Here is a 22,277-nt window from a genome sequence, read left to right on the forward strand (position 1 = left end):
CATCAGGGAGATACAGTGGCCCTGCCCGCCTGTGCTTGTCCACGTGTCCGTTGTTAAGTGGACCTTGGCAGTAACCACGTTGGTGAGGGCGCGTACCATGTTGCGGGAGACGTGGTCGTGCAGGGCTGGGACGGCACATCGGGAAAAGTAGTGGCGACTGGGAACCGAGTAGCGCGGGGCCGCCGCCGCCATCATGTTTTTGAAAGCCTAAGTTTCCACAAGCTTATACGGCAGCATCTCCAGGCTGATCAATTTGGCTATGTGCACGTTTAACGCTTGAGCGTGCGGGTGCGTGGTGGCGTATTTGTGCTTGCGCTCAAACAGTTGCACTAGCGACGGCTGGACGCTGCGCTGAGAGACATTGCTGGATGGGGCCGAGGACAGCAGAGGTGAGGGTGTGGGTGCAGGCCGGGAGACGGTCGTGCCTGTGTCCTGAGAGGGGGGTTGGATCTCAGTGGCAGGTTGGGGCACAGGGGGAGAGGCAGTGGTGCAAACCAGAGGTGGTGAACGACCTTCGTCCCACCTTGTGGGGTGCTTGGCCATCATATGCCTGCGCATGCTGGTGGTGATGAGGCTGGTGGTGGTGGCTCCCCGGCTGATCTTGGCGCGACAAACCTTCAACACCACAGTTCGTCGGTCGTCTGCACTCTCAGTGAAAAACTGCCACACCTTTGAGCACCTCGGCCTCTGCAGGGTGGCATGGCGCAAGGGGGCGCTTTGGGAAACAGTTGGTGGATTATTCGGTCTGGCCCTGCCTCTACCCCTGGCCACCGCACTGCCTCTTCCAACCTGCCCTGCTGCTGCACTTGCCTCCCCCTCTGAAGACCTGTCCTCAGTAGGCTTAGCAAACCAGGTGGGGTCAGTCACCTCATCGTCCAGCTGCTCTTCCTCCGAATCCTCTGTGCGCTCCTTCCTCAGACTTACTGCCCTTACTACTACCTCACTGATAGACAACTGTGTCTCATCGTCATCGTCCTCCTCACCCACTGAAAGCTCTTGAGACAGTTGCTGGAAGTCCCCAGCCTCATCCCCCAGACCCCGGGAACTTTCCAAAGGTTGGGCATCGGTCACAACAAACTCCTACGGTGGGAGAGGAACCATTGCTGCCCAATCTGGGCAGGGGCCCGAGAACAGTTCCTGGGAGTCTGCCTGCTCCTCAGAATGTGTCATTGTAATGGAGTGAGGAGGCTGGGAGGAAGGAGGAGCAGCAGCCAGAGGATTCAGAGTTGCAGCTGTGGTCGGCGTAGAAGACTGGGTGGTCGATAGATTGCTGGATGCACTTTCTGCCGTCCATGACAGGACCTGCTCACACTGCTCATTTTCTAATAAAGGTCTACCGCGTGGACCCATTAATTGTGAGATAAATCTGGGGACCCCTGAAATTTGCCTCTCTCCTAATCCCGCAGCAGTCGGCTGCGATACACCTGGACCAGGAGCTCGGCCTGTGCCCACACCCTGACTTGGGCCTCCGCGTCCTCGCCCCGTCCACGTCCTCTAGGCCTACCCCTCAGCATGGTGTATTACGAGATTAGCAGAAACAGAACACTGTAATTAAATGTGCCACAGGCAGGCCAAATATAGTATTTTTTTCTACTTTTTGAGAAAAAGCCCACTGCCTGTGATATAGCCAGTATATGGATTTCCCTGTTGGAGGATGACTGTGGTTACTGAAAGCACAGTGCAGCCAGGAAACAATTATGCGGAAGGCTGGGTATTAATCAGCGACTACTACCCCCAGCAGACACGCCGTAAACTGAAGACGGTCACAGGCAGGACAAATATACCGTATATACCGGCGTATAAGACGACTTTTGAACCCCGAAAAATCTGCTCTGCAGTCGGGGGTCGTCTTATGCGCCGGTAATACAAAAAAAAAAAAGTGTAAAAAAAAAAAATTTTATTACTCACCTCCCACGGCGTCCTGTCGCGCTCCGGCAGGATGTCGCTCGCTCCGGCAGGCTGTCGCTCGCTCCTCGTCCCCGCCGCAGCATAGCTTTCTGAATGCGGGGCTTGAAATCCCCGCTTCCAGAAAGCTAATACACACGCCGGCAGCCATGACAGCATTGAATGGCTGTGATTGGCTAAAGCACACGTGGCTTCAGCCAATCACACTATTCAATGACATCATTGAATGGCTGTGATTGGCTGAAGGCGCACGTGTTAGCAATCACACCCATTCAATGATGTCATTGAATAGTGTGATTGGCTGAAGCCACGTGTGCTTTAGCCAATCACAGCCATTCAATGATGTCATGGCTGCCGGCGTGTGTATTAGCTTTCTGGAAGCGGGGATTTCAAGCCCCACATTCAGAAAGCTATGCTGCGGCGGGGACGAGGAGCGAGCGACATCCTGCCGGAGCGAGCGACATCCTGCCGGAGCGCGACAGAACATCGTGGGAGGTGAGTAATAAAATTTTTTTTTTTTTCTCCACTGAATACCGGCGTATAAGGTGACAGTTGGGGGGTCGTCTTATACGCCCCGTCGCCTTATACGCCGGTATATACGGTAGTATTTTTTTCCACTTTTTGGGAAAAAGCCCACTGCCTGTGATATATAGCCTGTATATGGATTTCCCTGTTGGAGGATGACTGTGGTTACTGAAAGCACAGTGCAGCCAGGAAACAATTATGCGCAAGGCTGGGTATTAATCAGCGACTACTACGCCCAGCAGACACGCCGTAAACTGAAGACGGTCACAGGCAGGCCAAATATAGTATTTTTTTCCCACTTTTTGGGAAAAAGCCCACTGCCTGTGATATAGCCTGTATATGGATTTCCCTGTACCACTGTCCCTGCCTCAGCAGTACTGCCCCTATACTCTGTAAAATGACTGCAGACTGAGGACGCTATGGTCTGCACGCCCGATATACCAAAAAAAAATTGTGCAAAACTGCTAAAAGCAACCTCAACAGTACTGCACACGGTCAGATGTGGCCCTAAGAAGGACCGTTGGGGTTCTTGAAGACTAAAATAACACCTAACACTCTCCCTATAGCAGGTACAGCAGGACAGCACTTTCCCTGATCTCTCTTAGCTTGTGTCTGTGGCGAGCCGCGGGCGGGGCAGATTTAAATACTCAGGTGTCATCTGATCTCCCCAGCCACTCACTGCAGGGGGGTGGGATAGGGCTGGAATGTCACAGGACAAAGTTTTAATGCCTTCCCTGTGTTTCTATTGGTCAGAAAAGCGAGCAAATTTCTCAGGGAAGGAAATGTAATGGAGTCGAGCACCGCGTGGTGCTCGTCTCGAGTAAGGAGCATCTTGAACACCCTAATACTCGAGCGAGCATCAAGCTCGGACGAGTACGCTCGCTCATCTCTAGTCATTTTTAATTTCCATAACCTACTTTTGTGTAGGTACATTGTTCTGAAAACTTTAAACGCTGGAGATTTTTAAATCGAGTGATTTTATGGGGTTCCTAATAAATAGATCCCCCAAAGTCACTTCAGAACTAAACTCGTCCCTTAATAAATAAATTTTGAATATTTTCTGTAAAATTTAAAAAAAATTGCCCCTATACTTTTAAGCATTCTTAAAAAAAAGATGTTTACAAATTTGATGCCAACAAACTGGAAATGCTATTTATTAACTATTTTGTGTGGAATGAGTACTGTCTTACAAGCAGAAAAATTCAAAGTTTGAAAATTGAGAATTTTTCTGAATTTTCTGTAAATTTACCATTCGGATAAGTACATCCATCCCGAAGTTATTACCAGATAAAGTGACACATGTTAAATTTGAAAAAAATGGGGCTTGGTTAGGAAGGTCAAAACTGGTTACATAGGGAAGAGGTTAAAGGTACTGAACAGTTGTAAATTACTGATGGCCTATCTGGATGTAGAATATTGGTGGTCTGCCGCACAGGCCCCTCACCATTCAGCTGGGCCAGTGTGCTTGTGCACTGAGCTGATTTCTTCAGGTAGCAGATAGCTCTGTTTCTACAACAATGACTGTGCTTGGTTTTCCAGACAACGTTTCCAGTAAAGAAAATGGGAACTTTGCCTGCAATACCAGGCTAGGCCACTACAGGAGTAGGGAGCTGTCTGTTTTCTGTATAAATCAGCTCAGTGTATGAGCACACTGGCCCAGTGAACAGCTGATCCACAAGGATCCTGAGCAGTGGATTGCTGCCTATCTACTATTCATACCCTGTCCTAAGGGTATAGAAAGCATAGGCCATCAATAGTTTGCAACTGGACAACCCCTCTAGGGCCAGTTTCACTAAATGGAGCAATTTATCAATGGATTTGCACCAGTACTTTAGCTTTAAAAATTGGTTCTTCTTTTGTGGTTTTTCTTTTGCATTTTATTACTGTTTTGGTGGTACACACTCTGGATTGCGCCACACTTATATATATACAATTAAAGGTATTTACAAAAATTTATTGAAGTATTTTAAGCAACAGCTACTAGAGGTCACTATACCCCTTTAGAGTCCCTTACATATATGGCTGTATAAGACAACCTGCTATTCCACACTGTTTCCTCTTTGACACGACCTCTTTAAAGATGGCCGCCAGCCACCATCTGGCAACACATGATATTCACTTCCTTTTTGAATTCTGAAACTTTATTGTTTGTGGGGTAAGGAGTTTCCACCACGTCACATGAACTACCTGCCCCATCATGTGTCTAAGTGTATAGGCACAAGTGTGTTTTTTGTATTTGCCAACTTTATTAGTTTGTCAGGGCAGTGAGACAACTTGTTATTTAACACTGTTTCCTGTTTGATATGACCTTCTTAAAGGGGTTGTCTCGCGAAAGCAAGTGGGGTTAAGCACTTCTGTATGGCCATATTAATGCACTTTGTAATATACATCGTGCATTAAATATGAGCCATACAGAAGTTATTCACTTACCTGCTCTGTTGCTGGCGTCCCCGTTGCCATGGCTCCATCTAACTTCGGTGTCTTCTTGCTTTTTTAGACGCGCTTGCGCAGATCTATCTTCTCCATTCGGCTCGGCTCGGCATCATCTGCATTTTGGCTCCGCCCCCTTGTACGCGTCATCGCGAAGCTCCGCCCCCGTCACATGTGCCGATTCCAGCCAATCAGAGGCTGGAATCGGCACATGTGACGGGGCGGAGCTTCGCGATGACGCGTACAAGGGGGCGGAGCCAAAATGCCGATGATGCCGAGCCGAGCCGAATGGAGAAGATAGATCTGCGCAAGCGCGTCTAAAAAAGCAAGAAGACACCGAAGTTAGACGGAGCCATGGCAACGGGGACGCCAGCAACGGAGCAGGTAAGTGAATAACTTCTGTATGGCTCATATTTAATGCACGATGTATATTACAAAGTGCATTAATATGGCCATACAGAAGTGCTTAACCCCACTTGCTTTCGCGAGACAACCCCTTTAAAGATGGCAGCCAGCCATCATCTGGTAACATAAGACATCCATTTTTTTTTTTTGAATCCTCAAACTTTATTGTCCGTGGGGCTAGGAGTTCTCACCATGTCACGGGACTTACGCACCCCATCATGTGTCTTAGTGTGTAGGCACATGTTTTTTGTATTTGCCAACTTTATAAGTCTGTCAGGGTAGTGAGAATTCATTACAGTAATCTTCCATATGTTTAATCATCGTGTGGTGAGGCGCTTTCCAATACTATGTGTATAGAGGAACAATCTGATTATTCATGTTTTAATTTGTTTTTAGACGGCATTGTTGGAATTTTTGCTTATTAACCTTTTACAAGCATTTCCTGTTCCGGGTCATTGATCTCCTTGGATCCATAAATAGTGGCATTATGTGTCATTTACATTTAGGCTTGATAAAGAGAGTACACATTATATATCTCTCGAAACACATTGCTATATTAGCCCCACAAGCTTTTTTATGTATGTTGCATTTTCCATTTTAACTTTTGTGCTTGTCACTTGTATGTTGATTTTCAATGTGTGGCATATTGCCTTTATATTAAATTAAGGATTTTTTAAGCTGACACTCACGTTGTTTTGCAGTTAAAATTGTGTGCCACAATTCCAGGAAGTTTCTGATAGCTTTAACTTTAGTAAAGTTAGAAAATTGTGCAAATTGTAGCGTAACTCTATGCCTGCTGAGAGCACATGTAAATTTAACTGTCTTTTAGAAGTCGATATTGAATTTCAGTTTAAGACTCACACATAAAATGGCAATTTTAATAAACGTAAACAATTTACATGGGTTGGTTGTCCTAAAGAAGAATGTTTTATACAATTGGTTTTCATTAATAAATATTTTACCTTCATCTTTTGTAACGCCAAGACATCCCATTAATTCGTGGACAGACAAAGACTTGTCATTATTCACATCACAGTATTCAACAAACTTCTTCACACATTTTTTTGGCTTTGATTTTTTTCGTAACAATCTCTTGAATGGCTTGATTTCCTTCTTTCCAATGTCCCCATTTGAATTTTTATCAAGTTGCTTGAAGTACCAATGAACAACTCTTTCTTCCAAAGTATGGCTTGGATCTGGCTCTGAAACCCTAGTAGAAATGAAGAACACATAAAAGGCGTGTCTGAGACAGTCTATGATGATTTAGTAGTGGTTAGCCATTCTTGGTTATGTGTTGTCACAGTGGTGCAGTCCAACTGTTTTGTGAACTGCTTGTCAAATGGTGAATAATGAAATGCTTGGTCTAGAGGTTATTAGAAGAGAATTTTTGGCAAAGTGACTTTCAGCTGTGCCTGCAGTAATTGATTAAAAAAGACAAAGACCAGGTGACTATTAATTTTACTATACATATGTTTTTTCTATATGTCAAATTTTGAAGTATTTTTAATCAGGAGTTTACAACTTAAAATTTTAGATTTGATGCCATTTGGATTTCCGTGTTTTCCTATTGGTAGCGCTAATTTTATTATGCGCTCGATTTTGGGTGCATTAAGATGGCGGCCAATTTTGTGTGTGCCCACACATGCGTGAGGTACACCAATATGGGTACACCACTTCACATGGCACTCATTTTGGGGTACACGTGGATGGCAGCTCTCATCATTGTGTGCACCCATGCATGCATGAGTTTCACCAATGTGGCCACCGCTACTTCACATGGAATTGCTTTGTAGACACATGCGCGGGATGTACCAAGATAGCTACCGCTATTTCATTACACACTATGTGCATTCCCTGAGAGCTCTAAGATGACTCCTTTTTATTATATGCGTATGTTAGAGGTGCATTTGCACCACCTGAATCAAGATGGGATGCTGAAGATACACAGGCTCCCTTGTATGTGACAAGTACATTTTTTTTGTATATATGCTGACTTGATGTATCATTATTGGCCATTAGGAACATTTATTATTAATTTAGTGTGGTGTTCTTTTGCATAAATATGTGTGCTTTGTCCTATGCCTATGACATGTCTGTAGATTGAAGAAGGTTTTTGCTCCAAAACACATCTCTGATATTCCAATAAAGAGACTGATGGTTAAGGGTGACTACCCACTACAGTTGTTTTTCACTGCAAAATTCGCAGCGTTTTTTTCCTCATGGGGTCTATGGGACTTGTTAATGTTAAAATCGCGATCGCACAAAATCGCGATTTCGTGGTAAATTGCGATTTTGCGCGGTCGCGATTTTAACATTAACAAGTCCAATAGACCCCTAGAGAAAAAAAACGCTGCGAATTTCGCAGTGAAAAACAACTGTAGTGGGTAGTCACCCTTAACCGGTAAATACTCTTTACATCTCTTTTGGTTGTGCAGATTGTATTTTAGTGTTTTTTTTCTGCATCTGTGGCCTACCCCTCTTAGCAGTGGTTAACTATGGATGCTGCATATCTGGGAGTATATTATGTGGTTTTGGTTGTTATGCCCCTAGTGCAATTTTTTAGATTCCATTTATTCTCATGTGGAACTACTATCCATGGAAGTGCTGTGCCCTTGTTTTGTCTTTTAGGAGCACTCTTCATTCTTGTCCTGCTTCCCCCTTCTTTCATGATTTAAAGAGGTCTCCTGACATGCCTCTCTTAGTAAATACATTAAATACAATTCTGAAAGAATCTTCTCAGATTCTCCTGACCATCACATCTACATGAGCTTGTGAAGTACCTCATGCCAAAGCCAATGGCATTTATATGAGTATGGAGATGAGTCCCCTTTGGTTGCATAATAAACTCCATTCTTTAGGAAGGTATTCTGCAATATTTTAAGTGTTACTGTGGGAATCTGTGGCCATTCAGCTGAAAGAGCATTTGTATGCTCAGGTACTAAAGTGATGAGGTTTGACTCACAATTTGCATTACAATTAATCCCAAAGATGTTCAATAAGGTTGAGGTCAGAGCTCAATTGTCTAAAATATTTTTGCCTGTTATAATACTAATGTTACACCTTCACAGGAAATAAAATGTCTAGCCCAAACCTTAAAATGTAATACTTTTATCTCGCTTTCCCTAGATTTTTATAGTAGGCACTATGCATTATTTTTTTAAGTAGGTAGAGTTCTTCGAGCATCTGACTTAGTACTAATAGCTGTATCTCAGGTTATATGGCAGCTAGAGTATCAATTTTAGGCTTGGATTAAAGTTAAGAATTTTGACTTGAAAACAAGACTGCAATTCTAGCTTCAGCACAGTCTAAGACAGAAGCGGATAAACTGGGAGAGAAAGTGAAAACTGCATATGCCTGCAGTACTCACTCTTTACTGTGTTTCCAAAGGCTGTATTGCATCTATAGCATCTGTATTGGTCTTATTTCTAAGCCAATAATCTTATCTTTAAAAAGAACAACTTTGATTCTCTAGATGCTACATAACAAGAAATAGAGTAAAACAAACAGCAGGCTTTCCATTCAGTGCAAATGAGGAGGGGGTCTTCTGACAGAGGGGATTACAGGGTCTTTTGTTTATGTTATCACCCCCTCTCTCTTACAAATTCAGGAGCATACTTGCCTCCAATGGTCCATCAAAATGAGAGTTATCTAAATCTATTATTGATGAACCCCAAGAGATTTGAGTATTGTTTCCTAAATATGGAAACAAAACAAAATCTATTTTATGCCCATCTGAAACTAGTTGTCCACAGGATCCCCATACCGGTGCATGTTCACTGTCACTGCTACATTGGAAGCTAACAGTGCCTGTGTGTAGGTAGATTGGTTGGCTAAGAGGTGGCACTGCCCAGCCAACAAATCAGCATTAGTCTGTGTATATTTATTTTGGCTCCTCCTCACAGATGGCACCAGTAATTAATTCATTCTGGTCTGATCATTTGTTCTGGTCTGACTCCCTATCTGAACAGGCTGTTTGAAGATCTAAAATCATAGAATGGTAGAGTTGGACTTCTGGTCTGTGACTTCCTTTCAAACTGACTCCTTCTCTTACTTGTTGTCTGAAGTTGTATCTAGTCTGCTCAGTTGTTCACTGTCTGAAGCTGTCTTCCACCTATTTACTATTACTTCTGGGGTGTTTGTACATCTCATTTCCTGTACTACTGTGGTCAGTTGCATAATGTCTGTCATCTACCCTCTGCCACTATGGCCTGTCACCATTTAGGGAAAATCAAGATCACCCCAAGTTCCTGACATGGAGTCACCCTCATCAGGATGAGCAATCCGCTTTTAGGCAGAGATCTCCTGCATTAAATGGTCTTAGGTCAGTTTTCCATGTCCCCATTTGCGCTACCCATGTTAATAGAGGTTTATATACATTCATCCATGTCGGGCGCAACCAATACGTCCCGCAAAGATATAACAGTCACCTTTGTTGACAAATTTACAGGATTAGAGTTTGTATATGAGGATGAAAAATGACATATAATATATAGAACTACTATAAATACTTATATACTATATAAAGCTATATAGTTCCCAAATTATTTTCCATGCAAAATTTGGGTGGCGCATTCCTGTAGGTTTTGCACTTCTTTAACACATGCATCTGTGAATATAGACATGTGGTATGTATGAACTTCTCACATCTAAGTTTTTTGCAGAGTACATCTTGTTTACATAAGCAAATTTGAATTTCCATACATATTTACTTACAAGCACTGTTTGATACAAAGTTGCATGACAGTTGTGTATATAAATGATTAAGCTGTATTTTTATACATAGTACGCTGTGCATTCTCAAGATTTAGATTTGGCAGTACAGTAGTATTTGTGGTGTTCAGTATATATTTTTAACACATTGGCTTATGACAGCCAAATATTTCATGGCCTCTGTTTTAGCATTTTTGAAAGCACAGGCACTTGTTGATGTAGATGATTGTGGTTCAACTGAACTTTTCACATCTTGATCTATTATTTTTAATATGTTTATGTTTATTTTTGTATGCAAACATCTGCTAGCACGTGAGAGGTGCAAATGTTCGTTCTAATGATTTTTTTTTCATTCCTGTTTGCCACAAAATTACATTAAGTTGAACTTTGTTGCCAGCAGTTTGTCAAGACAACTGAAATCAGCAGGATATCTGCTTTTAGGAAATGTATAGGGTTTAGAGTAAGCTGCATTTACTTTTCAAGAAGTGTAATTCCTCATTTTATAGACTTACATTTTCTTTACAATAAATTGCAACTTAAAACTAGATGTTTAGTCCCTCCAGTTCTGGTGATTTTATGAAGATGTGCATGTCGAAATATACCTAAGTGGAATATGAACTTTGCATGTAAGGTATTGTGCATATAATTTTCTTCTGGGGTCAGACTTTTAGCCACCAATATCAAATTTAAAGGAGATGTCCCGCGCCAAAACGGGTTTTTTTTTTTTTAAACCCCCCCCCCGTTCGGCGCGAGACAACCCCGATGCAGGGGTTAAAAAAACCACCCGCACAGCGCTTACCTGAATCCCGGCGGTCCGGTGACTTCAATACTTACCGCTGAAGATGGCCGCCGGGATCCTCCGTCTTCGTGGACCGCAGCTCTTCTGTGCGGTCCACTGCCGATTCCAGCCTCCTGATTGGCTGGAATCGGCACGTGACGGGGCGGAGCTACACGGAGCCGCTCTCTGGCACGAGCGGCTCCATAGAAGACTGCTGAAGACCCGGACTGCGCAAGCGCGGCTAATTTGGCCATCGGAGGCCAAAAATTAGTCGGCTCCATGGGAACGAGGACGCCAGCAACGGAGCAGGTAAGTAAAAAACTTTTTATAACTTCTGTATGGCTCATAATTAATGCACAATGTACATTACAAAGTGCATTATTATGGCCATACAGAAGTGTATAGACCCACTTGCTGCCTCGGGACAACCCCTTTAAGTATTTTTTTTCTTACACGTTGACACATCATTGCATAAAGGAGCTAATGTATAAAGTGTTGAGTGGTATTTTTTTACACTTAGTAATATCTTAGAGGTTAAATATCATTACGTGAATTCTAGACTCTTCAGTTTTACAGAACACTACCCATTCCCACTAATACATGTAGGGACAAATGACACTACAAAAAAGGACCCTGCAGGCCTCAGCAGGAAAATGAAAGAACTTGAAGAACGGCGATGGAATAAGGAGATGCAACAAGATTCTAGAAGTGAACAACTGGCTATATCAATGGCGCTGTCAGTCTGGATTTGGATTTCTAGACCATGGAGTGAATTGCCTATATGATGGACTCCTTGCTAGAGATGGGTTGCGCCTTACAAAGATAGGAAAGCATATATTTGGCAGGCGCCTTGCTTCACTCATTAGGAGAGCTTTAAACTAGAACAGTATGGGAAGGGAAAGTTCAGGTAAAAATATACAACTAATAAACACAATCAACATTCTTTCTATTAGAAGCAGAAAGAAAGAAACAACAGAGGCAAAAAAATCAGAAGGAAATTAGAGGTGCAAGAGATACCGATCACAAACTAAAATGCTTCCATACGAATGCACAGAGCATAGGAAAACAAACAAGGAGAATTGGAGCTTCTAACAGAAGAAGGGAAATACAATGGGTCCAACAAACTGTTTTTTTGCTTCAATGGTTTTTATTGGAATTTTCATTTTCAAAACAAAATACTTAGCAAACGTGAGTAGATTAAACTATTGTAGCATATTAACTGGTAGAAATATGAATTGTACTATAATTGAGCAATGTAATGAAATGTACATTAGCATTAAACTTTTAAACATAGAAAAAAAGAAGTGGTAAGTAAGCTGCAGGTAGTTATCAATTGAATAGAGGCAGCAGCAAAGTATTGCAGAGAAAACAGGAATGTACAGTCATCTCAATATGCAGTAGACATGCAAGCTGACCATATATGGTTAATTTAGAAAGAGTAAGGGTCTTGCATGAAAGCATTTTCTTATAACTATAATTATAATTTATCAGAGTTATAATTTCTCCTATATAAGGGATGTCTAAGCTTTTCCAGTGTCTCAATGTAACAAGATTCGATAAGGCTAGCTTTTTACATCCCAGTACCTAGTATCTCAATGGAATTACATGTGACCCATTATTCATCAGGGCTACAGATGGAAGTTTCAGGATCATATATCTAACCAAGAAGGATAAGAGCTGAAATATAGACTCCCAATACTGCTGAAGAACAAGGTAATTCCAGAATATATGAAGCAATGCATCCCTGCTACTACAATTCTTTCAACAGTCAGCCGCACAATTAGGGTATATTTGGTTAAACAAACTGGTGCATAATACCATTGCAAGGTTATTTTCATTATTGTCTACATGTAAACTACATTTGACAGTTTTATGTGTCAAGTGAAAAGCTCGTCACTAAGTTCACTCCTTATCGCTAAATTCTTGTGCTAACATACTCTCCATTCTCTTAATGGGTACATTTTCTGGAAATTTCCTTGGTCATAAAACAAAGTATATATGGGTTTCAATTAGAGATGAGCGAGCATACTCGCTAAGGCCAATTACTCGATCGAGCATTGCCCTTAGTGAGTACCTGCTCGCTCGGAAGAAAAGATTCGGCTGCCGGCAGCGGGCGGGGAGATGCGGGGGAGAGCGGGGAGGAACGGAGGGGAGATCTCTCTCTCTCCCTCTCTCCCCCCAGCTCTCCCCTGCTCACCGCCGCAACTCACCTGTCACCCGCGCCGGCCGCCGAACCTTTTCTTCCGAGCGTGGAGATACTCGCTAAGGAAAATGCTCACTCGAGTAATTGTCCTTAGCGAGTATGCTCGCTCATCTCTAGTTTCAATCTCTTGATTCCCCTTGAAAACATCCTAAATATATTCAGGTTACATTAAAACATTGAGTGTTTGTGAGCACTGAAGAAATGATGAATTTGTAGGTATTTATAATACTCCCCTGTAGTCAAACAGTATTAAGATGACAGCTGTTCATATGGTATAGGAGATTCTCCTTGTATTAATTGTGCGAGATTGGAAATACCTAATTAGGTCCATCGAGAGATGTTTAGATAGGGGCAGTATGCTGGAGCAAATCCAAGAAAATAGATTCATTTGCAATGGCCCCCTGGGGCTTTGTGTGATCATGGAATATTTCCAACTCCTGTAGAGATATATAGGTCAGCGAGGAAAGACAGGGAGGTGGAGGCAAACTCCATAAGCAGTTTACAAGTAAAGATTTGATTGAGAGAGGAGCTGCTAAACAATTCTCGATATATATCCAATGTTTCTGTATCTCAGACCACTAACAAGGAGCTAATTGGGAAACATGTGTAGCCAGGTAATAGTCATAGATATCTGGGAGGCCCAGACCTCCTACCCACATATCCTTTGTGAGTATGGTGCTAGGTAGGCAAGGTTTATGATCTGCCCATACAACCATGATAGCTTAAAGATGATTGCGATGTTTCGGACTAATATGTCCTTTATCAATTTCTGTGTGCTTCCAGGAATCCACTGAAGTGGTTGCTGCTTGTCTTTTGGGGGTTATTTATCGTTTTGTATGAAGCTATCCCCTTCCTGCTCCAAATTTAAAGTTTGAGTATATGGTTCCCTTACTAGCTTGATAAAGGACATATTAGTTTGAAACGTCACTATGATCTTTAACCCCTTCCCGCTCCAGGGCGTACCGGTACGTCCTGGCAGCCTGGTACTTCCCGCAACAGGGCGTACCGGTACGTCCTGGAGATAGCGCGGGATCACATAAGATCCAGCGCTATCCCGCAGCGGGAGCCGGCTGTCAGTCACAGCCGGCATCTCGCTGCAACAGCGGGGGGGCATCGGAGATGCGCCGCCCGCTGTTAACCCCTTCCCTGCCGCGATCTAAGTAGATCGCGGCAGGGAAAGAGTTCACAGAGGGATCGCGCTCCTTCTGTTTCTCCGGCCGGAACTCGCTATGTCATCGCGAGAGCCCAGCCTGTCGCCATGGCAACAGGACGCCAGACACTGGCGTCCTGTATTGCCTGTGCCTATAATCGCTGTATAAGCGATAAGGCATGGCAGAGCAGTAGCTCTGCCATGCCTTATAACAGCGATCATAGGCACAGTGTTGTAAGTCCCTCAGAGGGACTCAAATAGTATAAAAAAAAGAAAAGAAAAGTGTAAAAAAAGAAAAATGTAAAAAATTTTTTTTTAAAAACCCCTTTTTTATGCTTTTTCTAATATTAGCATAAAAAAAGGGAAAAAAAATTAAAACCCCACATATTTGGTATTGACGCGTCCGTAACGACGTGTACAAAAAGTTGAACACACTTTTTATTTTGTACGATAAAAAGCGTAAAAAACAACGCTAAAAAACAAAGGCAAAATGCTAATTTTTAGCATTTTGCCTCCCAAAAAATGCAATAAAAGTGATCAAAAAAGCCGTACATTCCCCAAAATGGTACCAATAAAAACTACAGCTCGTCTCGTAAAAAATAAGCCCTCATAGAGCTCCGTACATAGAAAAATAAAAAAGTTACAGGACTTTGAATGCAGCTATAGAGGAAAAAAAAGATTTCCAAAAAAAGGGGGTTTTATTGCAAAAAAGTGTAAAAACCTAAAAAAAAATATAACAATTTTGGTATCGTTGTTACTGTACCGACCCGCAGAAAAAATTTAGTGTATCATTTATGCTGCATGATTAACGCTGTAAAAAAAAAAAAAAAAATCTATGGCAGAATTGATGCGTTTTCTCTCCCTGTTATCATAAAAAAAAAAATTAAAAAATTTTACGATATTGTCTATGTACCCAAAAGTGGCACCGATAAAAACTACAGCTCGCCACGCAAAAAACAAGCCCTTATACGGCCGCGTCCATGGAAAAATAAAAAAGTTATGGCTTTTGAAAAATGGAGATGGAAAAATACCAAAAAATCGCTTGGTCCTCAACGCCAAAATAGGCCGTGTCATTAAGGGGTTAAGCTATCATCTTTGAATTTTCATTGGACTGCATACCATTTTTTCATGAATGAACCACTGATTTGTAATAAAGAAGCAGATTTTCAGTGCATATATATACGAAGTCTGTGGTGCAGCTTATTTTCTTTTTTTTTTAAATTTCCAATTGAACCCCTGAGGTAGTAGGGGTCTAACAGGTTGCACATAGCATCACTTCATTTTTCAGTACAAGTGTGGCTTTAAAATAATACTAATAGATCACAGATTGAACAAGACTCAACAATGTGATACAGCAGCAAAAAAGGCAAACACACTTCTGGGATGTATTTGGAAAATGGGGTCTAGATCATGTGAGGTAATTATCTGCCTCTACTCTTCCTTAGTCAGACCTCATCTGGAGTACTACGTCCATTTCTAGGCACCCCAATTTAATAAATAAAACATCTACAAATTGGAAAAAGGTCAGAGAAGAGTTAAAAGGATGCTAAGCAGTCTGCAAATCATGTCCTATGAGGAATGACTAAAAGATCTGGAAACGTTTTGCTTGCAAAACGAAGGCTGAGAGGAGACTTAATAGCTGTCTACAAATATCTGGAGAGCTGCCACAGTGCAGAGGGATCAGCCCTATTCTCATGTGTACAAGGAAAGACTAGAAGCAATGGGATGAAACTGAAGGGGAGGAGATACAAATTAGATATTAGATAGTGAGGGGAATCAACGAGTGGAACAGGTTACCACGGGAGGTGGTGAGTTCTCCTTCAATTGAAGTGTTCAAACAAAGGCTGCACAAACATCTGTCAGGGGTGATTTAGTGATCCTGCACTGAGCAGGGGGTTGGACCCAATGACCCTGGAGGTCCCTTCCAACTGTACTATTCTGTGATTCTTTTTTGACAATGTGCCAGGTGTCAACTTTTAAAAAATATTTGATTGTATAGGTTTTATCTGTACATTTCAAAAGTGTGAAAGTTGTCCTGCTACCAAAGGTGCAAAATATCCCAAATCCCTGGTAGCATTAGAGTTAAAGGCTATGGAGGCTGTTGCTTGTGTGTAGTTTTTTTAAAATATATTTTTGCGTATAAAGCATTTTTGTAATTAAAACAGTGCAAAAGATGCTTAGATGCAAAAGTACATAAATACACACAATGATTCCATGATTTTATGTATGTTAGTGTATGGTTGCAAGGAAATGTAAGTGAGCACTTCATAATTACCTGGACTTCTGCATTGATTAGTAGTGTGTTGTGATTGTTATTCAAGTCACAAAGATAGACAAACCATCTAAGTAAACTAATACACAAACAGTTGTACTGTTCATGTCCTTTATTAAGCACACAACCCTACAAAACCAACAAAGAAAATTTAGTTCAGTTGTACAGAATTACTTAAATAGCTAATTTGTACGTACAGTCATAGCTTGCTTTAGCTATGAGTGAACCATTCGCTTCCACAACGTGCCAGTGACCTGTTTGTAGGGGGGCAGACAGAAGGACAAACAGTGGCGTGCTGACCACCAGGGGCAGAGAATGCCATTGCAGGGTCCTCAAACTTCATCACTCACATCACACTGCTGCCTGACTTGCATATCCCGACTTCTCCACCAATCTTCTGTTTCATCAGAGGGGGGCTTCATCACTTTGTAGGGGCACAGAGGGGCCTTTTTATTAAATGTATGATTTATCTCTTGAACTTGCATTATTTTTATTCCAAGCAATAGCAGAAATGAATGAACAACACTGATGATGGATGGACACATACTGTCAGTACCACATGATATTTACTGTTGCATTAGTATAAAACATAGTTAATCCTTCAGGAAACACAACACAACTGACAGGCATCCAGCATTTAATGTTTTCTTTTAGCACTTTGACATAACTGTTAAGTAAAGCCATTAATATAACTTCAGTTTTCTAGATTGACAACTTTATATTTAGTAGATTTCTCCCTCACCTTCCCACTGGCTGGCATTTTCGAATACTAAGCCAGCTGGCCTGCATATTTTTCTACCTTGACACATAGGCGCTCATTTTTGAGAGGCTCGATAGAATGATTCTGTGTCTTGGAAGAAAAAAAATCCTTCTGGCACCGAATCTGTATTTTTCCATTCTGTCAGGATTACTTTTAAGATAGACTTCCCAAGCCAAATGCTTTAGCCCTGTTTATCTGTATGTCTTAGCGAGGTGCTACAGGTTTACTTTTGCATCAGCACACGACTTATGACTGTGTATAGCATTGTTAAAATATTTATTTAATAAATCAACACTTAAAAAAAAGATTTTTTTGTCCATGTGAATAACACTCCTGTGTTTTTAGTCACTTGGTGTTGAGAAAAACAAGAAAATCTTGTAATTCATTTAACTCTATTCCAGCAAATGCCAAACTGTAATAACGTCTGGAATGTTGACCCTTGTCCAACCCTTATCTATTTACTTCTCTTATTCTTCATTAAAGAGAACATTCTGTAAGGCAAGTGTTGTTATAAGAATCTAGAATTTGCTATTTATAAAAATGATTAATGTATACTTTACTTTTATTGCAACAAATCTAGACACAAGCTTACCTGCTGGAAGAAGACATTAAGTCAGAAACTGCATGTACCATATCTGTGGTTAATGCATCCAATACACTTGTAAGGAATTCATTCTTTTTCGGTCCAGGACAACCTAAAATAAAGTTATGAAATACTTTATTAAGTGAACCATCATGTCCTTATGTAGGAATTTTAGAAGAGAATGAAAAAAATGTATGAGCTCTTAGGTGATCACATAAACTACCTCCATTATATTGCACATAGGATTTAGGACAAACCTATTAATCTAGCTTTTTTTCCAGCTAGATTTACTGATACAATATACAGTGTTGGGATAATGCAATCAGTAATTAAGTTGTAACAACTATTTTATAAAAGAGTTGAATGAAATAACAGAATTGTAAAACTTGAGCGCGATTGAAAAAGCTTGAGAATATCAAAAGAATATCTACATGTGTTTCATCAACTACATCAAGGCCTTTGACTGCGTCGACCATAACAAGCTATGGCAGGCCCTACAAGAGCTGGGCGCATTGGCGCATCTAATCAAGCTGATAAAATCACTTTATACCAATCGAGAAGCCACTGTGAGGACACAGTATGGGGGCACAAACTGGTTTGCAGTCAGCAAAGATGTCCGACAGTGCTGCATCCTTTCACCCTTCTTGTTTAACCTATATGCGTAAGTGATTATGTGGAAAATAGACCTAGATGAATTGAAAACCAGGGTAAGAATAGGTGGCATAAACATCAAGAATCTCCATGTTCAGATGACACAATTCTGCTTGCAGAAACAGAAGCTGGTTTGAAGCAGCTGATATGTAAGATTAAAACTCAAAAGTGAAAAAGTGGGCCTCTACCTGAATTTAAAGACAAAAAGTATGATAACTGCAAAAAATGGCCACATTCAAATCAACAAGAACATAGACTGTACGAGCCTTCATCTTCCTTGGTTTGAAAATTGACCTGGCTGGAGAATCTATGCCAGACATAAAACACAGGATAGCATTGGGGCGAAGCACAATGCTAAACATGGACAAAATCTGGAAAAGTAGGGATATCTGTGTAGCAACTAAACGCAGGATAGTGCAAATCATTGTTTTTCCCATACCCATGTATGGATGTGAAAGCTGGGCTGCGAGGGAAGCTGATAGAAGAAGGATTGATGCGTTGGAGCTATGGTGCTACTGAAAACTGCTGTGTATACCCTGGAGATCAAGAGTAACAGAGAAGTCCTGAATCGTATAAGACCAGATCTAACACTGGAGGACAAGATGACCGTGCTCAGGCTCACGGAGGACAAGATGACCTGGTTCAGGCTCATGGAGGACAAGATGACCGGGCTCAGGCTCATGGAAGTCAAAAGAACTGGGCTCAGGTTCCCAGAGTACAAGATGGCCCGGCTCAGGCTCGCGGAGGACAAGATGACTGGGCTCAGGCTCACGGAAGCCAAAATAACTGCGCTCAGACTTCCGGAGGACAAGATGGCCTGGCTCAGGCTCATAGATTTTGGTCATGTAATGCGAGCAGAGTTGCTAGAAAAATCTATAATGCTTGGACAGATCAGTGGCAAAAGAAGATCTGTCCGCCAAAGAACACGATGGGTGATACTGTCAAAGCTGATACTGGCATGTATATCACACAACTGAAAGAAGCAGTGCAAAACTGAAAAACGTGGAGGTAGCTCACCTTTAGGGTAACTGAGGGTCATGAGCGACTAAATGGGTAACAACAACAACAAAAATTGAAATAAAGGATTGAAGGTCCTTTTTTTTAGTTTTATTGTGTTCATCATATAATATAAATGAAATGTTACTTTTATTCTGTAGGTCAATACAATTACAACGATACCAAACTTTTTTCTGTGCTTCTGCTTTTTCACAATAAAACACTCGTACCTCATATATTTATCCTTTTCCTTTTTCCCCATAAAAATAGGGTTTTAAGGGGAAAAACATGGCTTTGTTTATTTTTTTATGTTTTTTAAAATTCAACTTTATTTAACATTTTTTTGTCTCTCAAAGGGGCTTGAAGATGCACTCACTTCATCATTGCTTATACTGCACTGCACAACGTATGTGGTGTGCATGGCAGACCCGGGGGTGTTGATGAGGCCTCTGGCTCCCATGGGAACCAACCCATCAGCACCTCACAATCGCGTTGTGGGGTGCTTATGGGTGATAGGAGAAGCCCTCTTTCCCTGTCAACCACTTAAATATGTGATCACTATTGATCATGTCATGTAAGTGGTTAAACAGACAGGATTTAAGGCTTCTCTACAGCTAGCTGTTAGAGCACGAGCCCAGCTGTCATTAGGTAGCCAAGCCCTAACTGTTTCCTTCACAGGACTTCCATGCCAGCCTTAGACAGGGCTGCAATTTTTTTTATAGTAGCCTAGACTAAAGCCCCTTAGTCAGTTTCAAAAACATGAATTACTGGTTACTAACAGGCTAAAGGGGGTTATCTGGGTAAATTTGTTTCTTGAAAAAGCTGTTAAGCCTGCTGTATTAAAATAAAAAATATATACATTCACCTTTCCTGCTCCTCCACTGCTGCTGTTTTGCTGGTATTCACTTGATTCACTTCTTGGTGCAGAGTGCTGAGGTCACTAACACCAGGTGATTGGCTACAGATGTCAGTGGCATTATCATAGCCTTCCAGCACCCAGAAGTGAAAACTTAATTTCCATGGGGCGCCAAAAGGTTTCTTTGCCCTGCTTGAAAAAAGCCTAGCTACATCTTTGGCAAGGGGCTTTCTAAGATTTTTGAAAATTGGCCAGTCCGCAGATAAGCGTGTAAAGGAAAGAAAAAAAACATGACCCAAACTTTTAAATCTCCCACAGCCCCAATGCTGCCATTTCGGTCCAATACCAGAAGCTTCTACAGCAGTCACATGCCATTCATTGTGTACATGACCGCTGCAGCCAATCACTGGTCTTAGCAGTCAACATGTTGTTCATGCACATATGATGGCTGAGGCAGTGATTAGTTGCAGCAGTCGGCCCCCTGCATTCTTTTACTTTTTTTCTTTACATATAAGCCCTTCCCTGAAAAAGAAACATTTTAGTGCAAAACAAAAAAACCAAAAAAAAACAACTTACCCCTCCGCTACTGCTGTGAACCCCGCAGGCATGAAGAACACATCGGCCGCATGCGACAGATGTTTCCTTCACCCCCACTAGTTAAAAGAATTCCCTGCTGCTACATCTGCCATATCTGTGGCAGATGCAGCAAAGGGAATTCTTCAATTCTCCACCGCAGCTGTCACACATGACAGCTGCGGTAGAGAATCCTGCTGCCGGCATCCCGTCTATGGCTTTTCAGGAAAGGGCTTCATAAGCCCTTCCCTGAAAAGCCATTTAAAATAGTGCAAAAAAAAAACAAAAAACCAATACTCACCTCCCTTCAGCTGCTGGGGCTCAGCCGCGACTTCTGGCGCTGTCCCCGGCACTGTAGTTCTGAGCTATCAGCAGCTGGGGATTTAAAATCCCTGGCTGCTGGTAGCTTTGATTGTGGTTGGCTGAAGTGCTTCAGCCAATCACAATCAGAGCTGCCGGCAGGTGGGGATTTTTAAATCCCCAGCTGCTGATAGCTCAGCAGCGCTACAGAGCCGGGGACAGCGGCAGAAGTCCCCGCTGAGCCCCGGCAGCTGTCAGTGGCTTTGTAGGCAAGGCCTTCATAAGCCCTTCTCTGAAAAGCCTTTTAAAATAGTAAAAAAAAAAAAATACTCACCTGCTGGGGCTCAGCGTTGACTTCTGCCGCTGTCCCCGGCTCTGTAGCTCTCAGCTATCAGCAGCCGGGGATTTAAAATCCCCGCCTGCTGATAGCTCTAATTGTGATAAGCTAAAGTGCTTCAGCCAATCACAATTAGAGCTACCAGCAGGCGGGGATTTTTAAATCCCCCGCTGCTGATAGCTCAGCAGCGCTACAGAGCCGGGGACAGCGGCAGAAGTCAACGCTGAGCCCCAGCAGCTGTCAATGGCTTTTCAGGGAAGGGATTCATAAGCCCTTCCCTGAAAAGCCAATTAAAAGTAGTGTAAAAAAAATTACTTACCTGTCTGCCGCTGCTGTGTCCCCCGCAGAGGATTTCTTTAATTCTCTACCGCAGCTGTCACACATGTCAGCTGCGGTAGAGGATTCTGCTACCGACAATTGATTTCAGGGAAGGGCTTTGAATATAAGCACTTCCCTGAAAATCAAGTAAAAGAGGTTTAAAAAAAATAAAAAAAATAGATACTCACCTCCCTTCAGCTGCTGGGGCACAGCCGCGTGTTCTCCTGCTGTCCCCTGCACTGTTGTGCTGATCTATCAGCAGCCGGGGATTTAAAATCCCCGCCTGCTGAAAGAGCTGAATGTGATTGGCTGAGGTACTCAGCCAATCACAGGCAGCTCTCACCTGTCTCAGCCAATCACATTCAGCTCTTTCAGCAGGCGGGGATTTTAAATCCCCACCTGCTGATAGATCAGCACCACAGTGCAGGGGACAGCAGGAGAAGACACGGCTGAGCCCCGGCAGCTGAAGGGAGGTGAGTATCTATTTCTTTTGCTTTTAAATCACTTTTACTTGATTTTCAGGGA

General features: G+C 42.2%; 1 protein-coding gene across 1 annotated transcript in view; it reads right to left on the reverse strand.

Annotated features, from left to right (window-relative positions):
* Nucleotides 1–22,277, reverse strand: part of SMOC2 (SPARC related modular calcium binding 2) — a 441,990-nt gene that overhangs the window by 44,348 nt on the left and 375,365 nt on the right. Inside the window, exons 10-11 of the mRNA XM_066595994.1 lie at nucleotides 17,731–17,833; nucleotides 6,228–6,475 (exon numbers count right to left, since the gene is read on the reverse strand). Of these exons, the coding sequence (XP_066452091.1) occupies nucleotides 6,228–6,475; nucleotides 17,731–17,833 (351 nt within the window). The remainder of the gene's footprint in view (nucleotides 1–6,227; nucleotides 6,476–17,730; nucleotides 17,834–22,277) is intronic.

This window comes from Eleutherodactylus coqui, chromosome 3 (genome assembly GCF_035609145.1).
Source record: "Eleutherodactylus coqui strain aEleCoq1 chromosome 3, aEleCoq1.hap1, whole genome shotgun sequence".
Classification (NCBI taxonomy): Eukaryota; Metazoa; Chordata; class Amphibia; order Anura; family Eleutherodactylidae; genus Eleutherodactylus; species Eleutherodactylus coqui.